General features: G+C 36.4%; 1 protein-coding gene and 2 long non-coding RNA genes across 4 annotated transcripts in view; all 3 read right to left on the bottom strand.

Annotated features, from left to right (window-relative positions):
• Window positions 1–598: 598 nt before the first annotated feature.
• The window catches only part of PNPLA4 (patatin like domain 4, phospholipase and triacylglycerol lipase), a 45,838-nt gene continuing 23,451 nt past the window's right edge, over window positions 599–22,985 (bottom strand). Inside the window, exons 8-9 of one of the 2 annotated variants that reach the window (XM_023918338.2) lie at window positions 3,535–3,645; window positions 599–3,430 (exon numbers count right to left, since the gene is read on the bottom strand). In XM_023918338.2, coding sequence (XP_023774106.1) covers window positions 3,365–3,430; window positions 3,535–3,645 — 177 coding nt within the window. In that variant the 3' untranslated portion in view covers window positions 599–3,364. Of the gene's footprint in view, window positions 3,431–3,524; window positions 3,646–22,985 lie in introns of both variants that reach the window. The other variant, XM_086880147.1, reaches the window with a different exon arrangement.
• On the bottom strand, window positions 15,207–19,783 carry LOC111922794 (uncharacterized). The gene is made up of 2 exons (XR_002860720.2): window positions 16,960–19,783; window positions 15,207–16,808 (listed from the first exon to the last, which is right to left on the bottom strand). It is a non-coding gene; the product is annotated as an uncharacterized LOC111922794 (long non-coding RNA).
• Window positions 20,685–22,015, bottom strand: LOC147654001 (uncharacterized). Its single transcript, XR_015284230.1, has 3 exons — window positions 21,868–22,015; window positions 21,232–21,546; window positions 20,685–20,950 (listed from the first exon to the last, which is right to left on the bottom strand). It is a non-coding gene; the product is annotated as an uncharacterized LOC147654001 (long non-coding RNA).

Genomic DNA, 22,985 nt, shown 5'->3' with positions numbered 1-22,985 from the left:
GAAAATTCTATTTGGTTTTAGTCTGCTTGGTGTGTACCCACAAAATGAATCGTTACCAAAACATATGGTGATTTTATGATCGATAATACAGTCAAGCATAATTCCCACTGTAATCAGCACCTTTAAAATTTACTGCTTCACATTACATCTCTGCAGTGTGACAGTATTTAAATAGCAAAAAAAATTATATACAATAAGTATATACATACATATACATATACATATACATATACATATACATATACATACACACACAAACACATATATATATATATACTTAAAAATACAGGAAGGTTTTATTTTTAAGTGTCATTTTACATGCTTTTTAAAATCCTTTCTATTAATTGAATTTTTCAGTACAAAAAATGTTTTGGGATGAAATAAGGAATATTTCTTCCTGAAAATTTGATACAATAAGAAATGAGGTTTTTTTAAATCTTATTTTGAAATTCCTTGTGGCTAGTTCTCATTTCTAAATGAACTATTTAACCCATGGACAAGAGATATGAAGTCTTAACTTACCCAAATCCTTCTACATTACAAGACTTGAAAATTATAGCTCATCTATTTTCAGAAGACATTTCTTATTCACATTTCAGACAAAATTCAGATTTTATTTAAAGATTTAAAGAACTTTCCATTTCCAAGGGTTTCTCTCCTAATTTATAATGACCATATCTCCTAGTGAAAGTGGTTACCTTTTTATATACAGCCATGGAGAACTTAGAATAAATTTTCCACCTTCATGGACAGAGTTCTATGTGTGCTTCACATAATAAGTAACAAGCAAATTGCCCCTGGATAAAGGCATAAAAAAAAAAAGAAAGCAAACAACAAAATGTCATTGTTTTCCTCTATATTTCAATAAACAGGTCTAGTCAGCCCAGGTAATTGATATTAAATTCTATTAATTGAAATGTAAATTAATGGATAGACTATGAGTTGTTATATGTCATACAAACTATGCACCTACATTTGGGTCAGCTTCAGAAGAAGTAGATTGCATAAAAAGCAAAGCTTGTGCAAGCAAAAATAATTATGAGGTTCTCAGAAATTAATGTTAAGAAAATGGTATAAATTTTAGAGCATCAAAATGGACTTAAACAGTCAGAGAGCAATTTAGGCTTCCTGCTTCCACTGCTTAAAAAGATTTTATGACTTCATGCATCATTGTCCTTTGTTGCTACAAGAAGTTCCTTACAATGTCATTGTCTTCTCACACAACACAGCACAGGGAGTATTAGCACTGGTGGGAAGGGAACACAGAGAAATGTGTGGGATGTGAAACTATCATCGTTGCAGACATATGAAAAACATCCACATTGCTCTTAGACAGGAAAGAGACTGTCATTATTGTAGAGTAATCAAAGTGGGGGATTTGAAAACTGATTATTAAAGCTCCTTCCACATTTATATATGAAGAGGAGTAAGCGCTCTAAGGAATATTGAATATCAATGTAATATTAATCTTACTGAAAATTAAGATTAAATAGGGGTTTTAGAAGCTTGAAAATTATCATTCTTCAATTATGCTACTATAGCTGTGGCACAGCACATTAGTAAACACAGAAAACCAATTTTTTGTTATAGTTCTTGGTGAAAAACAAAACAACAATAAACAAACAACATTATCATCTAGTAATTAAATGGTGACAGTAATCTCAAGGGTACACAATTCTTCAGGATACAGGATTTCTGCCAAGAATGCCTTTAGAGGCTTGTATAGCTTGATAGGTGTTGTTTTCCAAGCTGATGTGGTCTTTCACTGAACTTGTTTCATTAATTTGATGTGTGAGAAATAAATATTTGCTGTGCAATTAACTGGAGGTTCTTATGGTCTAATGGAATTTTCCCATAGAAACAGATGATCAGCCCTATACATGCATAAAAAGTACATCAGCACTTGGTAGACAGAATGAAGCTGTGGGGAAAATATTGTTAAAGACACTTAATTGGGGAACAAAATTGTTTCATGCCTAGTAGTTTTGCATTTTCTTAACTAAAGCAGCAAAGACAAAAATAACAGTTACCTTGTGTGCAGCTGTGATATATGTCAAAGCCATACTGGTATGACCAGCAAAATTAACAAGCTTTTTAATAGAAAAATACATGTCCAAAGTCTCATATTTATCTTATATATATACAGTATTTTGTCAAACTAATTATGTCACTATATATTATGATAAATGAAAAGAAAGAAACAACTGAGAAATATGGGCTGAAAACCATAGTACTTAATAGCTAAGCAAATTTTTGTGAATGACATAGGAAAATAAATATATATATTTGCTATATTGCCCAGACTGCGAACCACTGGAAGTTTGACTCTTGTGCCTATACATTTTGCCACTTGTCAGCTGGGGGATTTGGTACTTTTGGTGATACTACAATACAAAGCCCAGCATTTAAACACTATGAAGCTTTAAACAAAAATAAGTAACTAAGTAAACAGAGAAAAAAATTAGCTAGTTAGTAAGTAATCAAGGAGAAGTCCTGGATGGTAACTTCTCCTAACACTTCATTTTAGAGCCAGCACATTTATATGAAGACTAATGCGACTTACTCAGAGTAAAAATGCATGAATAAAACTGACTGAGAAAATGTCAAGCAGATAAATTGTAATTATTTCTACCTCTAAAATATATAGAAATGTTCCATCTACATCAAGGTACTTTAGGCATTCAGTTAGGACTTATGGTGCACCTTTTTAATTCTCCACACACCATCCTGTATTTTACATTCATTCGTGGTTTCTTTGGTTAGCTGTGAGTCATTTTTGAGGTTTCCCAGACAGGTAGTTATGCTGAGTGTGGATAAAGAAGGAGGAACTGTACATCCAATTCAAGCAAAATAAAGCCAGAACAAAGGTTCTAGCATTGAATCTTCATAAATATTTTGCTGCAATAGGATGAAACACAAACATTTAAACCATAAATCTAAATATATGCATCTGAATAGAATTTTTGTGAATTCTGAAATTGTAATTTCTGAAACTTTTTTGAACATCTCCATCTTTTTTCAGGCCAGGCACCATCACAGAAAGTTCATTGAAAATCTCTAAATCCAAAAACTTATCCTTACCATAGAAAGAAAGTTCAAGCTTCATAGTATAATGAAAGTCATAGTCAGGAAAGAGATACCAAAGTACCTACCCCAAAATTTTTGAGAATTACTTTTGTCTAAAGACTCTCTTGTTAGTGCTGTAGGGAAAGTTAAAATGCCAAGCTATGTTAAAATATCTAACTTCTTAGGTCTAGAGCTGAACATCAGAGGTGGCATAATTCATAACCCAGCCAGGGTTTTATTTCCTTGGGAGTGCCCATTCAGTTTTTTGATGTTTCTGAAACAAGTCAGGATAACCACATTAAACCTGAGCGCCAGGCAAGGTCCAGCAGTGAGCAGAAAAGTTGTTGATTCCTGGGTTAGATCTCTGTGAAGACACAAAAATCCACACCCTGATTCACCCTGACATTAAAATAAAGCAGTAATATCTCTCTCTAGTTTCTCTACAATCAGAATCTTACCCTGAAGTACCTTTGCAGAGCAAACAGAAACCTCACAGGAAAGCTCCATTATGCAAATGATGCAGCACAGGTACAAGGATGTGCAGATCTTAGAGGGCATCGGTGTATGAAACTGTTCTTGCTAAAAAGGAGAAACAGGAGATTAATTTGCTATGGTATTTGCCACCAAATATTACAGTTTATAGCCAATAACTGAACATGTTCACTGATAAAAGAGCTAATAGATAAAGTAGAGCAGATACTATATAGATGTTAAGAAACACAATGATTCCTCTTATAATAGTATTCTGCCACATGACAAAAATTAAAGCCTTTGTGATGTTATTCATTATGATGAAGTAGCCACAAATGCTGCCACTTAGGAAAAGAGGAACTCTTCTCCCTGGCTTTTTAAAAGAGCCTGTCCTGCCAACCATAAAAACATGAATGTTTAATGAAGTGATCAAAGGAAGGCTGCCTCATTTAAGGCCCTATGACTGTCATGGTTTCTTTGGTTAGCTGTGAGTCATTTTTGAGGTTTCCCAGACAGGTTTTTATTTGCTTTCTGTTTACATTTGTTGCCATTGGGAACTATGTACCTCTCATATTGCAGCTGTTATCAGTAATAAAACAACAAAGCTGGGGGCAGGCTGTCAACTAAATAAGGCAGTAACAGGACTCATTAGAAACTTCTAGGGCAGTTGTGGTGATGATCAAGAAGACAAGAACTGTTCATATAAAATTATAAAATTAAAAAATAATCCTTGACGTTATTTTTAACTAATGACAATAACATTACACCAAAGAAGGTGATGTGCAGAGGGTAAAGGGGTGAACTGAAATTATGGGAAGTGCGTATTTTTTCAAAAGGCAGCTTTCTGGAGATTTTTTGCCACCTTCTGAATAGCTCTGGCAAGTCACCCTCATAAAACTTGCACTGGAAAAGAGAAGCTTGTCTTAAGACATGCCAAATTCTGACCAATTAACCCTGCCTTTCTCTGAAAGCCAAATTTTAAAACCCAGATCTCTAATGAAAAATAAGACTGCATGCCTAACTGTATTTGAAAAATTCGTTAACACTTTTCCAGTTTTACTACTGCAGAGAAAGACGGAAAACATAAAAAGACACTTTAGAACATTAAGTTTACCCTTATTACACTGCATAGACATATGACACAGACATATAAAACTCAATTTTCTATTTCTTTCTTCAGTAGTGGGCTCTGGTAATTTCAACATTTCCCATCACCCTCCATCATGCATAACACACTTCATAATCCCCTCACTTTACTTTCCTTCTACTTCTCCTTTTCTAACTTTCTTCTTGCCTTTCCCTCTTCTTTCTACCTCTGCCTCTGTCCCCTCTCCCTTTCCCTCTCATCCCACATCTTCTTACTTCCTTTACATTTACCACAGACAAATAGACTTTCTAAAGACAAGTTCAGAAAAAAAAAGTAGGAATTTATCACATAAAAATAATGTTTTGCAATTTAATTCAGCTTCTACTTTTTCAGTGTACATGAATCTGCAATGAACTCTAAAATTAAAGAATCTCACGCAACAGACACCTTTTAACATTAAGGAATACAATCATGTGCCAGGAAAAATGTTCAAGATTTTGTCATTCAGAAGTCACTAAATCCATCTGTATTCACTATGCCTCTGATCCATTTTTTAACATGAAAATCAGAGTGCCTCCTTGACACTTTAACATACCTCCCATCAAATGATGCTGGGGTTTATACTATTTGACTAGAAATCAATAGTCTCATCCTGAGACTATCTGTAGTGGTTATCATTCTGCTGAGATTTTTAGAAATATGCTTAAAGAAAACTATTATGAACAGTACCTGCAAATTGACTTCTAAATGCATAAACCAAACAGAAAGATAGTTTAGTGAATCACTCTTTATTTATCATCTTATATTTTCATTAAAAAACCCTTACACACTGAACTAACAACAGAACTTAAATGAGCTTTATTTTATGTCAACAAGCTTGTACTAATGCTGATCTGACCTCTACTTATTAGGATCTGACAGCTGGGTTAGCAACCATCTGCCATCCTTTAGGGATGTCACCCAAGAGTGACGTTACTGATGCAACATGAGGGCCAATCGCTGCCATTTAAACAATACTTACAGTTCAGCAAACAGAGGCAGAATGAGAATGAACAAATCCTTCAGCTACTACACCTGCTGCAGAAAACTTGGCTCCTAATGTGACTGGCTATATAAAGCAAAAGTCCCTAAAATTCCTCACATTTCCCATGTGAGAAGAATATTTAATTCAAGTTTCAGATACAAAAATTACTATTTCATTCATCACTACAGCAACAAATTAAAGTACAATGATTATAAAATAATTACTTTTAAGAATTTCCTGTAACTCCTGTAACTTCCTAGAAGGACAACCTTTTCCTTTATGTTCAGTGCTCTGTCTTACAACATGGACATCTACTTTGTTACTGTTTCCTCTCTACTGCTATAAGCAAATGTGTATTTCTTAAATAGTGTCCCTGCCCCATTGAACATTGTTCTTTTGGGAGCTTAAACATTACAATTCATGTAAATGTAATGTTAACAGATTTAAACTTCCCATGTATAATATATTACATTATAATTGTTAATTTAACAGTTTCTGCCCAGCCCACAAAAATAAAACCAATGCACAAATAAAATAAATTAAAATCAAACAAAACACAATAACTCAAAGAACAATAACTCAAAAAAAACCCCACCAAACAAACTACATGAAACCAACCAACAAAAAAGCGCAGAGAAATTTCACAGGGTTAAAAGACCCAGTGACATTGTTGGGGCTGCTGGAGCATGGCTTTTGTGAAAAGCCAGACTTTGACAAACTTCTACCTGAATACCTTTACAACTTTGTTCAAGTAGAGGTTACCTATAATCTTCAGATGTCTTTGTAACACTTAAATGACAACACACCAAGAATATGAAAAGGTTTCTCTCTGACATTGTATAAGTAAATGAGAGGATGCAGCTGCTGCTCTGACACCCCTAGAAATCTACAGAATGAAAATAGAAAAAAAAATTATCACTCCTCCATCTTTATAAAAGGTAAATTGAGACTCAAATGTTTAAATGGTTCAGTAAAGATTATGTACTGATTTGAGCCTTATTGTTATTTGCTTATAATGAAATGTTTCTAGATACCCTCCACAGCTAATTATCCACCATTTTTCCAATAATAATCTGATTAAATGAACAAGAATAAAATTAGATGTTTCAATAAGTGTAAACCTCTAGATCTAGTTCAAGATACATGGTAAATAAAAACAAATTAAACAATGCAATGTGCTTATCTTAATGTAAATATGGTACAGGTGACAGAACTGGCTGGAAATGTGAAGTTGTGTATCATTAATATTAGGTTTATGTTTTCAAAAAACAGTATAATTAAAAAGCTAATGATATATGAGACCAGAATAAAAGAACTATGTGCAATTCCATTACTTTTCCCACATATGATTGCTCAAAAAGGGCATAATGATGATATTAAAAGTACGAAAGGGAATTAAAATAGAGGAGAAAGATGAGGGAAACAGAAATGACAGGTTGCCTACATTCATCTTTCCCAACCTCCTCAATCATCCTTCACATGATTACCTTACTTTCTATTGAATAGGTAACGTTATTATTAAATTTTATTGAAGAGAATTTCAATAATGCTCTAACTTCCTTTTCAAAAGCAGGATTTGAAAACATCAGAAGAATCTTTGCCTTATCTTCTAAAGCATATAGAAAAAAAACCAGATGCTGGCAGTGATTTTCTACTTGTGGAAAATGTATGTGTGCTCACAGAACAGAGGTATCAAAACAGACATTCATCATTACTTCTTCCTTCAAGGTTCACCTACTGTGACTGCTCTCAAAGGCTCAAAAATGGTATCAACTCTGATTCTCAAACTACCTGCCTACTGTAGAACTAGCCAATATCACATAAGAGAGTTCTGGATATTCAGATTTCTGGTGGATGGAAACCCCACTAGACTAGCAATAGAAAGCATCTATTTTCTGTGGGTTTTTCTGAGCCTTAAAAAACAAACAAAACAATCAATCATACAAATAAACAAACAAGCAACCCCCCCCAAAACAACAAAAAAAACTAACAAAGACCCCCCCCACACTAAGAAAACTAATTAAAAAGAGGAAGTTTTATCTCTGCAGTCACTATCAGTGATTTAACACACATAGCATTTTCACTGTCTCAGTTTGACAGTGTAACACATAAAACAATTGCTGTGTAATGTAACAACCAACTATTTTTCAGTTCAATCCCATGTGTGTATAAGAATCTGAATTACCACTCTTGCAATCCCATATTTCTCTGATTGCTGCTGGCTTCTCCACAGGGATAGAAAACAGTCATTTAGTTGCCTCATTGTTAACACCTATGATTGCCGCTGCCTGAGAACAAGTATGTTGGGCTGCTGAAAAAGCTGTACTATCTTTGAGGTCCTTACTCTTAGATGGTCATTCATTGCTGGATGAAGGTAAAAGCTGGCCAGCACTGTGACCTAGATAAATTTATTAAAGACACAAAGGTGGGCTGGAGATTGGAACTAGATGATCTCTAAGGTCCCTTCCAACCTTAAACATTCTACAAATGTATAATATAATCATTTTTATATCACCCTGCCAATATAAAAAAATATTCTTAGGAATCACAGCCTTTTTTCTCATACAGTAAAGCAATCCTCATTAGGGCATTCAAATTGCTCATCTGTAAAAACATTAATGATTTTTATAGGAAACATTCTGTCTAGGAGCTGTAGACTGTTTTCTGTGAAGGACAATAAGCAGGTGGAATTAAGGCCTTTTTATTATATATTGACATTTTTTATGGGCCTATATCTACTCCTTCTTTCAGCAGAAAATTTAAAATATACTTATAGATATATATATATACACAGATATATATATATAATACACATATACATATATATATATATATATATAAAATATGTAGGTGTTCAGAATGAAATTTCTAAATTCCCTGGAATTACAGTTGAAGCCAGTGTAAGAAACCACACAGGACTAACATGACAGAAAACCTAAATGTGATTGTATTTATATATTAGTATGTCTTTAATATCATCACAGACCCAATTCTTATTTTCATCATCATGATATGGTCCTGAAATAGATCTATGTACTGATCTCCTGATCCTTAGGTGTCTCAAAGTTTTACACACTTATTTTTAAAATTTATAATGTCATTGCCCATTTCCTGACTTGTTGGAAGTTTCAAATCTTAAAATCTTTTCTGTCATTTAATGCACAGGGAAAGTATAAAATATTTAAAGATTAATATCACTTCTGTGGTAGAGAGTAGAAGCACTTTTTATTCAAGGGCATTTTAATAGTTCCTATTCTATGCCATGAAGGAAAAAGTTTTCTATTTCATTTTATTTAAACTCTTCCTTATTCCAAATCTGTCATCATGTTTTCACAGCCACAAGTTTCACTTGCATAGCTAAGTACAAAAGTCATCTGATTTCTCTTTCTGAAAGTGCTTATGACACATGCTTATAACTCCTGTGGGACACAGCTTCTTCTCAAAGATCTTTAATGAATAGAAAAAGAGTTAAGCACAAGCTTGTCTGTAAGTATGAACACAGGTCTTGGGGACACAAACCTCGAGGCTATGGCAGAATTTCAGCTCATTAATAATTTTCTCTAGTATTTTAGAAAGATAATACCTATTTTTGCCTTGTATACCACTAACACAGAAACTTCAAGCTATTAGAATAGAAATTTTTAATGACTTAGTTACAATTGTAGGTAAGCCTTTCTGTTTTCTAAATACACAGCCAATAAACCAATGCTTATTTACAGCCTGCAATTCTGCTCAGTGGCATAGTTCAGCACTATTGCAATTACATATTATCACCTTATCAAACTTTTATCAGGACCAAATTCACTGAATCAATATACCAAGATAAACACTGAGTTAGAATAACTTAACTGCTATATAATTAATTAAATCAATTTTCAGGAAAAACAACAACAAAAAAAACCCCACCCTGTTTTTTCTGATACTAAATAGATGCTTAAATGCACACATGAATCTCAGACTAGCTTCATTAAGTTATTTATGGTTGTTTTTGATCAGTTTTCTCTTTTATCCTATTGAAGTCAGTATCTTAAAGGACCTTTATCTCTGTTTTTCAAAATGTTATAGATAAAAGTAGAGTGTTATCTGAGGAGTTACTATCCAATAATGGGAAATTTGCTGGTTTGCACTTTCTTTTTGTTTCTCTATTTAACCTGGTTAGTTTCAGATATGGTGAATAAAAAAGTATATCCAATTATTCTTATATTCAAATGTTGGTAAAAATAATTACATACATGTGTGTATCTGCTGATAACAAAATGAGGTAACAAAATTAGGTTTTTTTCTCCTGGGATGAACCTTTGAATCATTATTAATTAAAATAATTAAATTCTTTAAGACGTAAGTGCAAGTTAGTATTAGACTATACAATTAGTCATTGAAACTCTGTTTAACAAAACACCTCTGGAAGTTACCACCAAGGAGACATTCTTAAATAGCATCTACTGGAAAGCTGAAGGGCTTGATTGTAGCCTTAACTTTATTTAAGGAATGTGTAATATTCCTGTACCACATAAGAAAGCAGTGACTCTAAAAAGATACATTTCAAATAGAAAATCAGTTGACAGGGACTTCACAGTAGGACTCTGTGGAGCAATGTTCTTGTATTGATAAACAAGATGGAGGGACAAAAGAGAAATTCAATTTTTAACCCTGAATAAATGAGTTTTAAAGGAGTTCAGCTTTAAATCATAACAGTTGCAAGAAATTTTGGATTTTTTTTTTTTGAAAATTAGTATCAGAAAACTATCCTATAGCATGCATAAGTATCACCTTAAAAAAGGCGGGGGGGGGGGGGGGGGGCAGTTACTAAAGGGCTATAGAGGAGATGCAAAGCTGTTCCAGTGATGAGAAGCTGAAGACAGAGCTCAGAATACAAATTAAGGCACAGGTGTTCATGGTGACAGTGGTTAGTCATTGCAGCAGCTGACCATTCAGTGTGTTGACTTTATCTCTCAAAGCCTTCAGATCAAAACTGGATATACCCATAGCAATTATCTCTTAGTCAAACCCAACATATAAATCTGTAGGCAGTGAGGCTGGGTAACAAGTTTTAACTAAGCTTAGGAGTAAGTTTTTGCATGAAATTTAAGTCTATAGAAGATGCTACAAGGATACTGACTAACCTAGTGAGCTCCTGTAAATCCAGGTGTATATACTAGGAGGTTAAATACATTGCCCTCTTTGCCATCTTAGAGTTTTTGGCAGCTAATGTTCACACGTCCTGGACTGCAGGATGATAACGAGAAATCAGCAACACTTCAGCAAACAGAAATAATGTTTCCTCTGGATCATCCCTGTAGTACATTTGACTTCTCTAATTGGATCAATACTAGATAAAGCAAAGCCATCAAGTGGTGTTTAAGGTGTAAATGGAACTTTGAGTAAAAGAAACAGAATTAGATGTCTATTGCAGACTTTGCTGTGTTACATCATAGGCACTGCTCCCAGCCTTAGAGGGTTTTAACATTTTTATTTTTTTTTTTTTTGAGACAGGCAGCTTCAAGAAAACCAATCCTACTACTAGTCATCTGAAGAAAATTCTCAGACTACAAAAATAATCCCAGTGGAATTAAATCTGAAACTATAATAGAAGCTACCATGTTGCTATGTCCAAGATATCTGATGGTACAAAGGGAAATAGTTTCAGTGAATGAAACCACAAGAGCCTTCCCCTTTAAAACAAGATTAAAAACATGTTTTTTAGCAGATCATGAATTTACTTTTCAACTACTTGCTGAAAGCTGTGTTATCAGTAGCCTTGCCTAAGGTTTTAATATCCCTGCATTTGCAATACCAAGAAAATGATGCAACTTGGTATATTAATTATGACAACTTCACTCACTTTGCTGGTAAGTAGGGATTTTTTTGTCTTTGTTTATTTATTTTAATCCAGAATTCACAAAACCCTAACTGACTGAGGAAGGTAAGGCTAATTTAATAATCAAGGATGAAAATGTCATTTGCTCAGTTTTATTCCTTAAACCCTTCAAGCTGCTGTTTTATGGAGGAAAGCACAATTTAGGGGGGAAAAATATAAAAAAACTTAGAAGATAGAAATTAAAAGTGCATATGATACAAAATTAAATATATCTGAATGAAAAAGTAGAAAACATTGTTTCATATCTATGTTGGTATTTTTATAATTATTTGAACTGGATAATAAATTATTTCAGGATTTTTATATAACTGTGTCCTGGAGAACTTTTAAAAAGTATATGTCGTCACCATGTACATTAAAGAACTTAAAAGGAAAAAAAAAAATGTTATTTGGAACTATTTCTTTATAGCCTGATAAAAATGCAAAAGATATTTCAGATATGAGCTATCTTTTTGCAGTCACAAAGTTATCTACTTCTCCTACTTCTCCTTCATTCAACTGAGTTGAGACTGGTCTTCTATCAGTTGTGAAATATGGCTATTGGTGTGCTATACTAAAGTTTTAAAATATGTATTTTTTGCCCAATTTAAAAGTGAGGCCCAGAAACTTTTCTGGATTAATATTATTTTAAAAGATGTTTCATATTAGTTTGCAGGAATCTCTTTCAATTAAGACTTGTAACTTCTGAAAACTCATTTCTTATTAATTAGGTTCAAATCACATGCCTTTTAAAGGGCATGTAGTGATAGGACAAGGGGTGACAGTTTTAAACTGAAATAGGTAAGGTTTACACTGGATATTAAAAAGAAATATTTTATTGAGATGGTGCTGGATCAGTGGAACAGGTTGTCCAGAGAAGCAGTGGCTGCTCATCCCTGGAAGCATTTAAGGCCAGGTTGGATGGGGCTTTGAGCAGCCTGATCTAGTGGAAGGTATCTCTGCCCATGGCAGGAGGTTGGAACTTGATGAATTTTGAAGTCCCTTCCAACCCAAAACCTTCTATGATACTATAAAATGACAAAAAGTCTAAAAAGAATAACTATATAAAAAAAGGAGTAACCGGACATTTTAAAAATATTATTTTGTTATTATATTTTTAAACAAAGTTTTATCTGCTCTTAGTAATGACTTCCCAATTTCTTATACTCCATATAAAAATGCATATGAAGCCCTTAACAGACAAACCTGTTTCATTTGAAAGTAATTTTACAAATACAAGGATATTTACAATGGAAACCTGGTTTTATGGCTTCTCATAAGGCTGTAGCAAAACTGTTGTTTGCTTCACTGGAGTGCACCTGACTGAAAGGCAGGATTTCTGTCTTTCTCAGCTTGTGCGCTTAAAGGTACCCCTACTTCAGTGAAACTGAATCTTGTATTATGGCAACCACTCTGCTGATAGTGCCAGAGAGCCAAGAACTTCATTATTATATAAGACTCAGCACCAGTGACATAAGTTACAAGAATTACAAAGATATTTATGGTATCTGATTGCCCTTCTAGGTCAAGGTTTGCGTTTTGTCTTCTTTAACAACTGGTTGTTAAGTACTGTTACCACAGCAAAATGAGAAATGTTCACAGAACTCAGGCAGTAGGAGACAAGATATGAGTATTGACTGGCACAGTGAATTCATGCCAGAGAGAGATGTGGTAAAGAGTCAAACCTTGCTAAAATACAACAGGAGCACAAGCCAACAAAGGATGTATTGCATCTGAACATACAACAGGAGACTAACAAGTCTCTCCTAAAAATAATCACTGTCAGCACAATTAGCAAGCAGCAGCAGCAGTAAACTGGGATGGGAGTTTGCTTTATTCATAGCAGTCCAAATGTTGCTGCTTTGGATTTGTGATTAAAACAGTGTTGATATCACAGCAGTGATTTGGCTGAATAGTGCTTGAATGGCATCCAAGGCTTTCTCTTTCTCACTATGCTGCTCCAAAGATAAGGCTGGGGCAGGCAAGAGATGCTCAGCAATAAAAACTGTGGTAGGGGAGTTACTTTTGAGTTACCTATTGCTCAGACTGGCTGGGCATTGCTTTGCTGGATGAAGGTGGTGAGTGATTTCCCCTGCATCACTTGAGGGCTTTTTTTGTTTTGTTTGTTAGGATTTTGGCTTTCTTCTTTTTTCCTTCTTTCCTCTCTCCTTTGCCTGTTAGATTGTCTCTATATTGACACATGAGCCAATATAACTCATTTATAGTTTTTTTTGGTTTTGTTCTTCATATTCTCTCCCAAGTCCCAATCTGGAGATGGAGAAGTAAGCAAGAAAGCTCTAGATGCTTGCCTGCTGGCTGGGCTAAACCTACTGCATAGAGTAACTGATATTTACAAAGTCAGGAACTTTTAAAGGTCATTTCTTTACTAAATGAAAAATACTTCCTGTCATGAAAACGTGCATAGTATCAAAACCAAAGTGTAAACTAATGAAAGTGGGGCTGAGTGACTCAAAGGTCCTTTGGCCCTTACACTCCGCTGCTTAAATCCAGCGTGTCATGGCTGGTTACGGGCAGCTTCTGTACACACCTCAAAAACAAGTGTGACCTGCCTCTTCTGAGTCTAAATCCCACTCTGCTCTTCCCTTGCTTCTTACTTCTGCCAAACTCTCTCAGGGCTTCCATGTCTAGAGAAGGACACAGCAGGGCACTATCCCAACAACACCTGTGCCTGACAACTGTGCCATTACAAGTGCCCACTTGGGAATCCTCCCTCAAAAGAAGACATCTATCCCCAAAAAACCCTGTCTACACTACCTAAGAATCAAGAATGAATGAAAATATCTCTCTCATCATTCCCATGCCCTATTTTTTTTCAAAAGTAACAGCACACAAACATCTTGAAGGGCAATATTGGAAAATGGAGAAGCATTACATGAAACCACTGGTACACAGTCAGATGCACTTTCAGGCCATTTCTTGTGTACACCCTTACTCTGCTACCTGTAAAGGCCTAGAATTCATCATATAAAATTCTAATTAACCAAAATTAATCAATCTAACACTGTAAGATATTAACTCTAAATAACTTTAAACAAAAATGTACCACAATTATTCTACTGTATCATAATAGCCAACATCTGGCTATATTCCAATTTTTTATTAAGTTAGAACCAAATAAGCTATAAAACAATAATGGCATATGTATTAGTAACTTAGCTTACATATACCTTACATTTTTACTGCTAAAAATAATAGCTATTATTAGTCTATGAAAATTCATTAAGGTGTAGTTAAAATTAATTCTCACTTTTCATTTTGACTGTAATATGCATAACAACTTTTAAACCAATTCAGAATAAACACTGGAACAACATCCCAGTGAAGTTAACCACCTGTTCTCTAAACAGATGAGATATCTGATGGAAACATTTTTACTGCCTAACAGTATATGTTGTTGTGCCTATTACAATAGATTCACCAGTGCCATACCAAGTGCAAGAATAGGCTGAGAAATACAGATAGCAGTGCCCCCACACAAAGTGAATGGATTTACGACCAGCCATCAAGACAGTTAATGGGTTTAGTCAAGAATATGAAGATATGTCAGTAATAAGAATTCTATGTGACACTGAAGGGAGACAATATGAAAAAGAAAGTGTGTGCAGCTGTAACCAAGATACGAGCACGTGTGATGTGGCTTCTATCAAGGTAGAAAGAAAACACACATAAAAATCTCTCCATTAATCTGGAATGCTTTTTGTTCATGTATTTATTTCAAGTTAAAGAACTTTTTTACTCCACACAGCTACAAATGAAATAAGCATTAATGTATGTAACTAAAATGCAGTGAAAACTAAAGGTATTCAAACCTCTTTTCAAAGCCAAAATATCTGACCATGCACATTGGGTTTTTTTTACTTCAAAGAAAAGCACACCGTTACAATTTTGTTTTTACCCAGGTTAAGGCAGCTTCTTTGCCTCAAAAATGCAATTCTGTAAAACAGTATCTGCCCACTGTAATGACAGATTGTCAGAAAGGAATTCCTTACATATTCCCAGGGCTCTGTCTGACATTATTTCCAACTCCTTTCATATCCCCCACATTTACAAATTCCTGCAATTCCTTTCACCCTTAGCTATTTAGCCAGCTATGCCATCTTGAAATGCACATTTTCAATCCAACATAAAATACCTGGTGTTGTTTTAAGTCAGCTTATATGTTTTTTAAATAAATATTAATTACCAAAACAATCTTGACGGGTAGACAGGCTACATGGTTTACTGCTGTAGAGCTTATGTGCCATATCAGGGACTCTAACAGAAATTATTTGGATTAAAAATTTGCATCTTAAACTTGTCTTAAAGTGCTTAGAATACTTGTGGAATCTAAGGAAACAACAATACAACTAAGATGCATAGAAAGAGATTATCATAATTTGCGTAACACTTGAGGAAATGCAGTCTTGGCATAGTTAAGTATCTGTGACTTGAAGGAAATTAATTTTTTTCACAGTCAAATGCTGCAAGCTGAATACTGTGTTTCACAGTTGCTCACAATTGTAAATATGTGAAAGGAAACAGCTTATAGAATACAATGAGAGGTTGCAGCCTTGTACTTTAACTGTGCTGTAAGAACTGATTCAGGCAGCTCAGTGGATTCAGCTTCAACTTCATCACTAGACTTTTTTTCTGAAATTCTTCCTTTCTGTAGCAGTAAAGATTCCAAATAATTTTAAGAAGTTTATCTGAGCATTTGTTTCCTTTTGATGAAGGTAAGGTGCTGGCTACCCCACTTAGACAAAGTGAGATGTGACTTTCAGAGGGAAAGATCAACTACAAGCATTCAGACAAGGAAGAACAGTCATGAAGTATCCTTTTAAAATTTATATCCTTGTTATTATTTGGACATTATTGGGAAGTAAACAATGGTTTTCCCTCCTTCTTTATCTAAACTGGGAACTGACTCCACTAGCAGGCATACATATTCAGCTTTCCAGAGTCAGTAACGTGAATTTTAATTGTGGATGAAAATATGCAGTTCATTCTTTTCCAGCAAAACTTAAATCTTCAGAAGCACTTCAGATTTCCTATTTTGAAACTCTTTAAAATATGAAATCCTTATTGCATATAATACATGCCTTTTAATTTCAAAGGTAAAATTATAAATTGGATTAAATATTAAGAGGTTAAATACAATGAATATTTATATATTTAACATAGAGCTTTAAGGGCAGATACAGCCATTCCATCGTTTTAGATGTGAGGTGTGAAGTCTCTCTGAGCCACAGATGCAGTTCTTTGAAGAAAAGAACTGAAGGCAGCAGTCACTGAAGCAAAGTCACCTCCAAGGGTACAAAACACAAAGAGGTCAATGACTTCAGCAAAACCTTTCAGCTCTAACATTTTGTCAAAAACCGACAAGAGTTTGTACCTAATCCAGCATACAACTAGAAAGTGTATTTAAAAAGCATCAGATTCAGAAAACTTATATACCTGAACTGGGCTCTTTTCTTTCCACTTGATAACACTGCCTCCTCCACTTCTGATCAAATGAAGGCCCTTCAAATGAAGTTCCGTGTGATTTCTGCAGTTTTTCACATCCTTCTCAGAAACAGCTGAAAGTTGCTTCAAAAGAAATTGGACATAAACTTCCACTCTGAAAGGTTAAAAATTCAGCAAGTTCTGGGGAACTGAAAAAACTTAACACGTAATATGTTTTATCATCTAACATCAACAGCAAAGACATTACTTGTTATGTTCCAGTCAGCAGCATCATAGATTTTTATGGAAGCCTACCAAGAATCAAACATCAGGACAGAATTCAGAATGAGTTTAGAATACAAATTCTTAATATTAGATGTGTGAAATATCCTTTTTTTACTATTTATACTTTTTTTAAAATGCATATTGTAGAGTTAAAAACATTAATATTTATATGAAATATAAATGGACTGCAGTAAGTCAAAAAAGCACAGAATCACTGGTTAGAGGGGACCTCGGAAAACCATATATTTCAACACCCCTAATCAAGATAGAAACGGCTGGCCAAGACTTTGGCCAGATGGCTTTTGAATATCTCCAAGGAAAGAGACTTTCCTGATATTCTGATGGATGCTCTTGTGTTTGATACTGTGCCTATTGCATCTGATCCTGCCCCTGGGCACCACCAAACAGAGCCTGGCTCTGTCGTCCACAGGTATTTATACAATACCTCCAGAAAGTCCATAATATTCCTACCCTGGGGAACCCAGAACTGGAGGATGCATTCCAGATCTGGTCCAGCATCTACTGAGTACACAGAAAGGACCCTCATCCTTGAGCTGCTGGCAATGCTCTGCCTAATGCAGGGCAGGATGCTGTTGGATGCCTTTGCCATGAAAGCCTATTGCTAGCTCATGGTCTTTTTGTTGCCCCTCAGCATCCCCTTAGGGGTACATCCATGCAAAGCAGATGGAGGAACTTGCCCATTTCTTTGACAAACCTGAGAGATACTCTTCAGGCCAATTCTGCAGCCTGCCTGGAGTCCTCTGGACCATGAGCATATCTTCAGTTACTAATGTCTTAAAACAAGAACCTAAGGTTCACGACCCAGTATCTTCACAACGGAGTCTCAGCCCTCCAGGGACTGGAGACAGAATTCCTCATAATTTTAGCAGGACTCAAGTTAACCTTCAAATCACTTAAATATATTCTCTAATAGGAAACATGCAGACAAGCTAAAGGAAAATAGTAATTGAAACAGTAACTTCCAATTGCTTCGTCTGGTATTAAGGGTTATTTAACACACCCTCAGCTAGATTTTAACAGTAATTACAGATTTCACAATGCATTCTGTGGAAAACTGGACAGAAATCACTTCACTGGACCATAGAAAAATATATATAGTAATAGCATGCATGCCCTATAGCTTCCCTAGAGAATTGAAAGAAAATGGAAAAAAGGATTGAAATCAATGTTCACAAGAAGAGTGAGATAGGAGAAACAATGGGTATTGATATGTATATGAAGAACTGCTCTTGAAGAAATAAAGTATCTGTCCAGGCATCAGACATCCATGGATGTACCTACATCTGGATGACAAGCATTACTGCCTAGCCTAGTACTCCCAGCCAATTACTATTTTTAATAACTAACAAAGTAGCTGTTCTATATTTATAGTGATCTTCACTTCCAATCTCTACACATCAACAAAGGTGACCACTTCCAAGGTCAGAGCAGAGTCCAGAATCTTTTAGGAAAACAGAGGTCTTAGAAAATATAGAATCACTGCATTTATGAAATATGGAAAGTGATGAAATCCAGGAATAAAACAGCTTCTTAGGATTTATATACCCTACCTGTTTAAACGTACTTCAGAATATATAAACACAAAAAAGTACCTTAGCATATCCTTAGCATAATCTGAAGAAATATCAGCACAGATAGGAACATGTGCTTTGTAATAAAAAATATTTTCATTTTCATGAGAAAATATTACTTTAGCCTGTCTCATCTTCTAGATTTTACTGTTTGTACTAAGGATTTTCGAAAGACACCACGTGTTGGAAAATGAAAAATACAAACTTCTACAGATGCTGAAGGGTTCAATCTGCAGCCTTAGAAAGAGCTTGGATTGATGTAGTGATGAAGGTACACGGACACTGGGTAGGGAAATTACAGACTTATGTTCCTATAATTTTAAGTAAGAATACACCTAGAGTAGGTAAGAAATTGTATTAGGTAAAATAGTTTGAAGTTTGAACTGTAATAGTGTGACTTATAGAGTAAGTTAGAGATCTAGAAAATGTAACAGAGGTGTGAGTACGTGACCTGTCAGCTTAATGGCTAAGAGACAGACGCAGTGCAGCAAAATTAAGCAAAGGTGATAGGTTAATAAGCGAAAACAACTTTCATGTCAACTGTCTATTGGACCAAAATGTTATATATTGCTGTTCAAAGAGGAAACTCATGTCTTCCTTGAGCTGACTTGTTGCTCCTCTAAATGTCATGCCTTGAGACTGATATCTGGCTACTTGAACAATAAATCATCTCAAAGCAAGGCGGTCCCATCCCTCGTTCTTCATCTGTTGTCTTTCAACAGCCACGAAATCTGAATCAAAAAACCAAACAAACCAAAACAATGATTGCCCAGAAAACACAGCCAGCAGAATAGCTAAGGTTTCTGCAAAAATGGAACCTTCTATTTAAATTATAAGTATTGCTTGCCATCATCTTCATTGCAACACTTATCAACAGCATCATGGTACAAAGTAGGTATGAATTTTTCCAAGTTTCATCTCCTTTAGCTTTTTAAGTTATTAGTAAATTTTTTTAAAAATAGTTATGCTGCCTATTTGCATAGCAAGTCCATCGGAAGACATAATTCTGTTAAATGTAGGTTCTGTCTTTTGCCACAGAAGGACTACACTTTAAACACATTTAAAAGAAGAGAAGCAACAGAATCTACCTAGGAAGTATTATTGAAATTAAAAACCCGGCTATTTCACTGAGGTTTATTTTGGCAAAGAGATCACTAACTGATTTTCAACTCCATTTATTTAGGACCTATTGAAGAAGACTCTGATATCTTAGGCATTTGTGAGTGATCGAAAGCAAGTCGGGTTGCTTGGGAATGCAGCCCAAAGTGGGTGGTAAACTCCATCTAAGGCTAAATACCGGCACGAGACTGAGAGCCAACAAGAACCGTAAGGGAAAGTTGCGAAGAAGTTCGAAGAGAGAGTTCAAGAAGTCCTTGTGATCGAGGCCGCAGCCCGCGGACGGTGTGAGGCCGGTAGCGGCCCCCGACGTGCCGGGGCCGGGGCTTCTCCAAGTCGGGTTGCTTGGGAATGCAGCCCAAAGCGGGGCAGTCCCAGGGCGGTCCCCGGCGTCACTGCCGCTTCCTCGGCGGGTGGTTCGAAGGCGATGTCGGGGGCTGCTGCCGGTCAGTCATCGAGCAGGCGGGACACGATGGAGCTGTGCCTGGAGCTGGAGTGCTCGCTCTCGCTGCTGGAGCCAGCCGGCGGCCGGCCAGAGCAGCAGCAGCAGCGAGAGCGACGGGCGGGCACGGCCCTCATGCCCACGGTGTTCATGTGCTCCGGCTGCAGACGGCACGTGGGTGACTGCATTTGTCCTGGTTTAGGGCAAATTTGGGAGAAAACCTCCAATGGGGCCCCCCTCGGGAAGCAAACCCACATGGCCCCTTTCTCCCACACCCCAGCCGGTCCGGTAAGAGATTGCTCTGAGAGAAGTGAAAAAACTTTGTTTGTTTAACAGGCAAAGCACTACCCAGCACAGGAATTAACAGTATCAAATTACAAAACCTCTTTCTGCTCTGAAGAGATGACAAAATTCAGAGGGTCTCTTTCCTGTGGGTGTTCACTCTGTTATCAGTCCCTGGATATTTCCCTGGTGCTGGAAAATGCCGCTGCCCAGGCTGGGCTCCCGGTAGTCCACGGGTGCAAGCTCCCGGTGCTCCCCTGAGTCCCCAGTCCAGAGCAGGTTCAATCTGTTCAAGGAAAAGGGAAAGAAAACAGTCCAGGAAGACTTCTCTGCTTCGGCTAGCTGGAAAAGCCAAGGCGATTTGTCCCTCATTGTCTGTCTGTGCTGTAGTCAAAACCCCATCCCGGGCTGCAGGGGGAGTAAGTAAAGTCTCTGATAACAGACTCGGTGCTTCTTCTCCACTCTCTACTCTTAGATGATGTTTTAAGGATACAAAACCTATTTCTGGCTAGGTGGACAGATGGGGATACAATTTAAGACCACAGTCACCCCAGGACAGTGACTCACCAAGCCGGGTGGCCAGTGGCGATGACACAGGCTGCACCTTGCTGCGCGGTGTAGCTGACAGCCTCATCACGGACCTGGAGCAGAAGGTGTCCGAGCTCCCTGGCCAGTGCGGCTGTACAGCAGGAATGTTATCCTGCTCTGCCTGCTCGAGGACACTTGGCAGTATCTACAGTGCAAGGAATCTCGAATACAAGAGAGATTTGTTCTGTTTACATACTGACTGTTGAAAGCTATGTTCTAGGAAGCCCAGAGAAACAAGCTGTCTTTCATGAGGAACATCTTACTCTTGAAAGTCCAGCTGTGTTGCAAGACGTGCTGCAAAAGACAGATACGACACTGAATGCTCTGGAGACAAGACTGACCACATTGAGTCCTGTGTAGCTCCTCTGCACAGGCAGGTCTGAAGGAAATACATCTTGAACTGAGGAGAACGGCGAACGTAAAACATGGCCCTATAATCCTCTGGGATCGGTGGGGCTATTCCAATATTTAAAAGAACAAAAACCAAACCAAACAAAAAAGTATTTTTTTTTACTCCTCCCAGCCCCGGGAGGTTACCTGAGTAGCTGCTGCCCACCAGGGGAAGAAGGGGATTCAGCAAGGACAAAAGATAAAGACCAGAAGGCTCCTTCTTACCAGGACTGTATTCCTGCTTTACTCCAGAAGGGTTCCAGGGAAAAAAGGGAGAACCGTGGCTGCCAGTGGATTTTGAACAGAGAGAAAGGGGGCGGGGGAAGGCAGGTTACAGCTAATGGGGAGAAACCGAGGGGGAGGAGTGAGGGGGAAGGAACCAACACACCACGGATCCAGAGGGGGGACAACAGGGAGAAACCATTTCTCGTAACATAATGCAATACAACAGTGAGAAAAATAAGGTGGAAGGGATCCTTTTTCAGCATATCTGATTTACAACACTGTAACAGAAAATATCAGTTATTGATCAGGATAACTAGCTAGGAAAGATCCATATCAACTGAAGAACTTGTGGAGTGGTAAAACCCCCCTGAACATCCTCCATTCAAAAAGGATCATATTCACTACCTGAAGAATACAACTATTGTAAATAGAAAACAAAATCTAAGAGGCTTTGATCTTGTTAGATTTCTCAGTTAGTGTCTGAGTAAAAAAGAGCTGTTTCAAGATTTCACCAGAATTCCGGGACAGTTATTACCACTGAATCAGACTTTCACTGCAGCAGATCAGCATGAAGGAAGAGAATTTTTTTAATAACATTATCTACTACTGCAATTCACGCTGGAAGTTATCCTCTGTACAACTGAGAATGCAAGTGGGTGAGGCACAGGTTACAAAGGTAACTTCTTTCAGTTTTACACGCAAAAATGCTATCCTAAGATCTGGAAGTCACACAAGCCATCCTGTATATTACTATCACAGTATGCAGAACCTCATGCATTTAGAAACAAATGCTGTTCTAAAACAAATCTAAATTGCTTCACATCAGTATTTTTTCTTTCATTATCAAAAACAGTAACAAAATAATTCAATCCCTGCACATGATTCCTAATGTGATGCAATCTACATATTAATATAAATCTGGTGGTTACTTGCTAAAGAGGCTTTCAAACAGCTAAAAAATATTTGGTTTTCATTGCCTCAGGTTTTTCATTTGTTTTTAGTATTCTAAACTTCCATACATTCTTGATTCAACTTCCAATTTTGACTTTTTTTTTTTATTTACCAGTAAATCAACTTAAGCCCTACACTTAAAAACCAAACACACTGCTTTTACATAA

This window comes from Cyanistes caeruleus, chromosome 3, assembly GCF_971803275.1.
Source record: "Cyanistes caeruleus chromosome 3, bCyaCae1.hap1.1, whole genome shotgun sequence".
Taxonomy (NCBI): domain Eukaryota; kingdom Metazoa; phylum Chordata; class Aves; order Passeriformes; family Paridae; genus Cyanistes; species Cyanistes caeruleus.
This window is presented reverse-complemented; position numbering and strand designations above follow the sequence as displayed.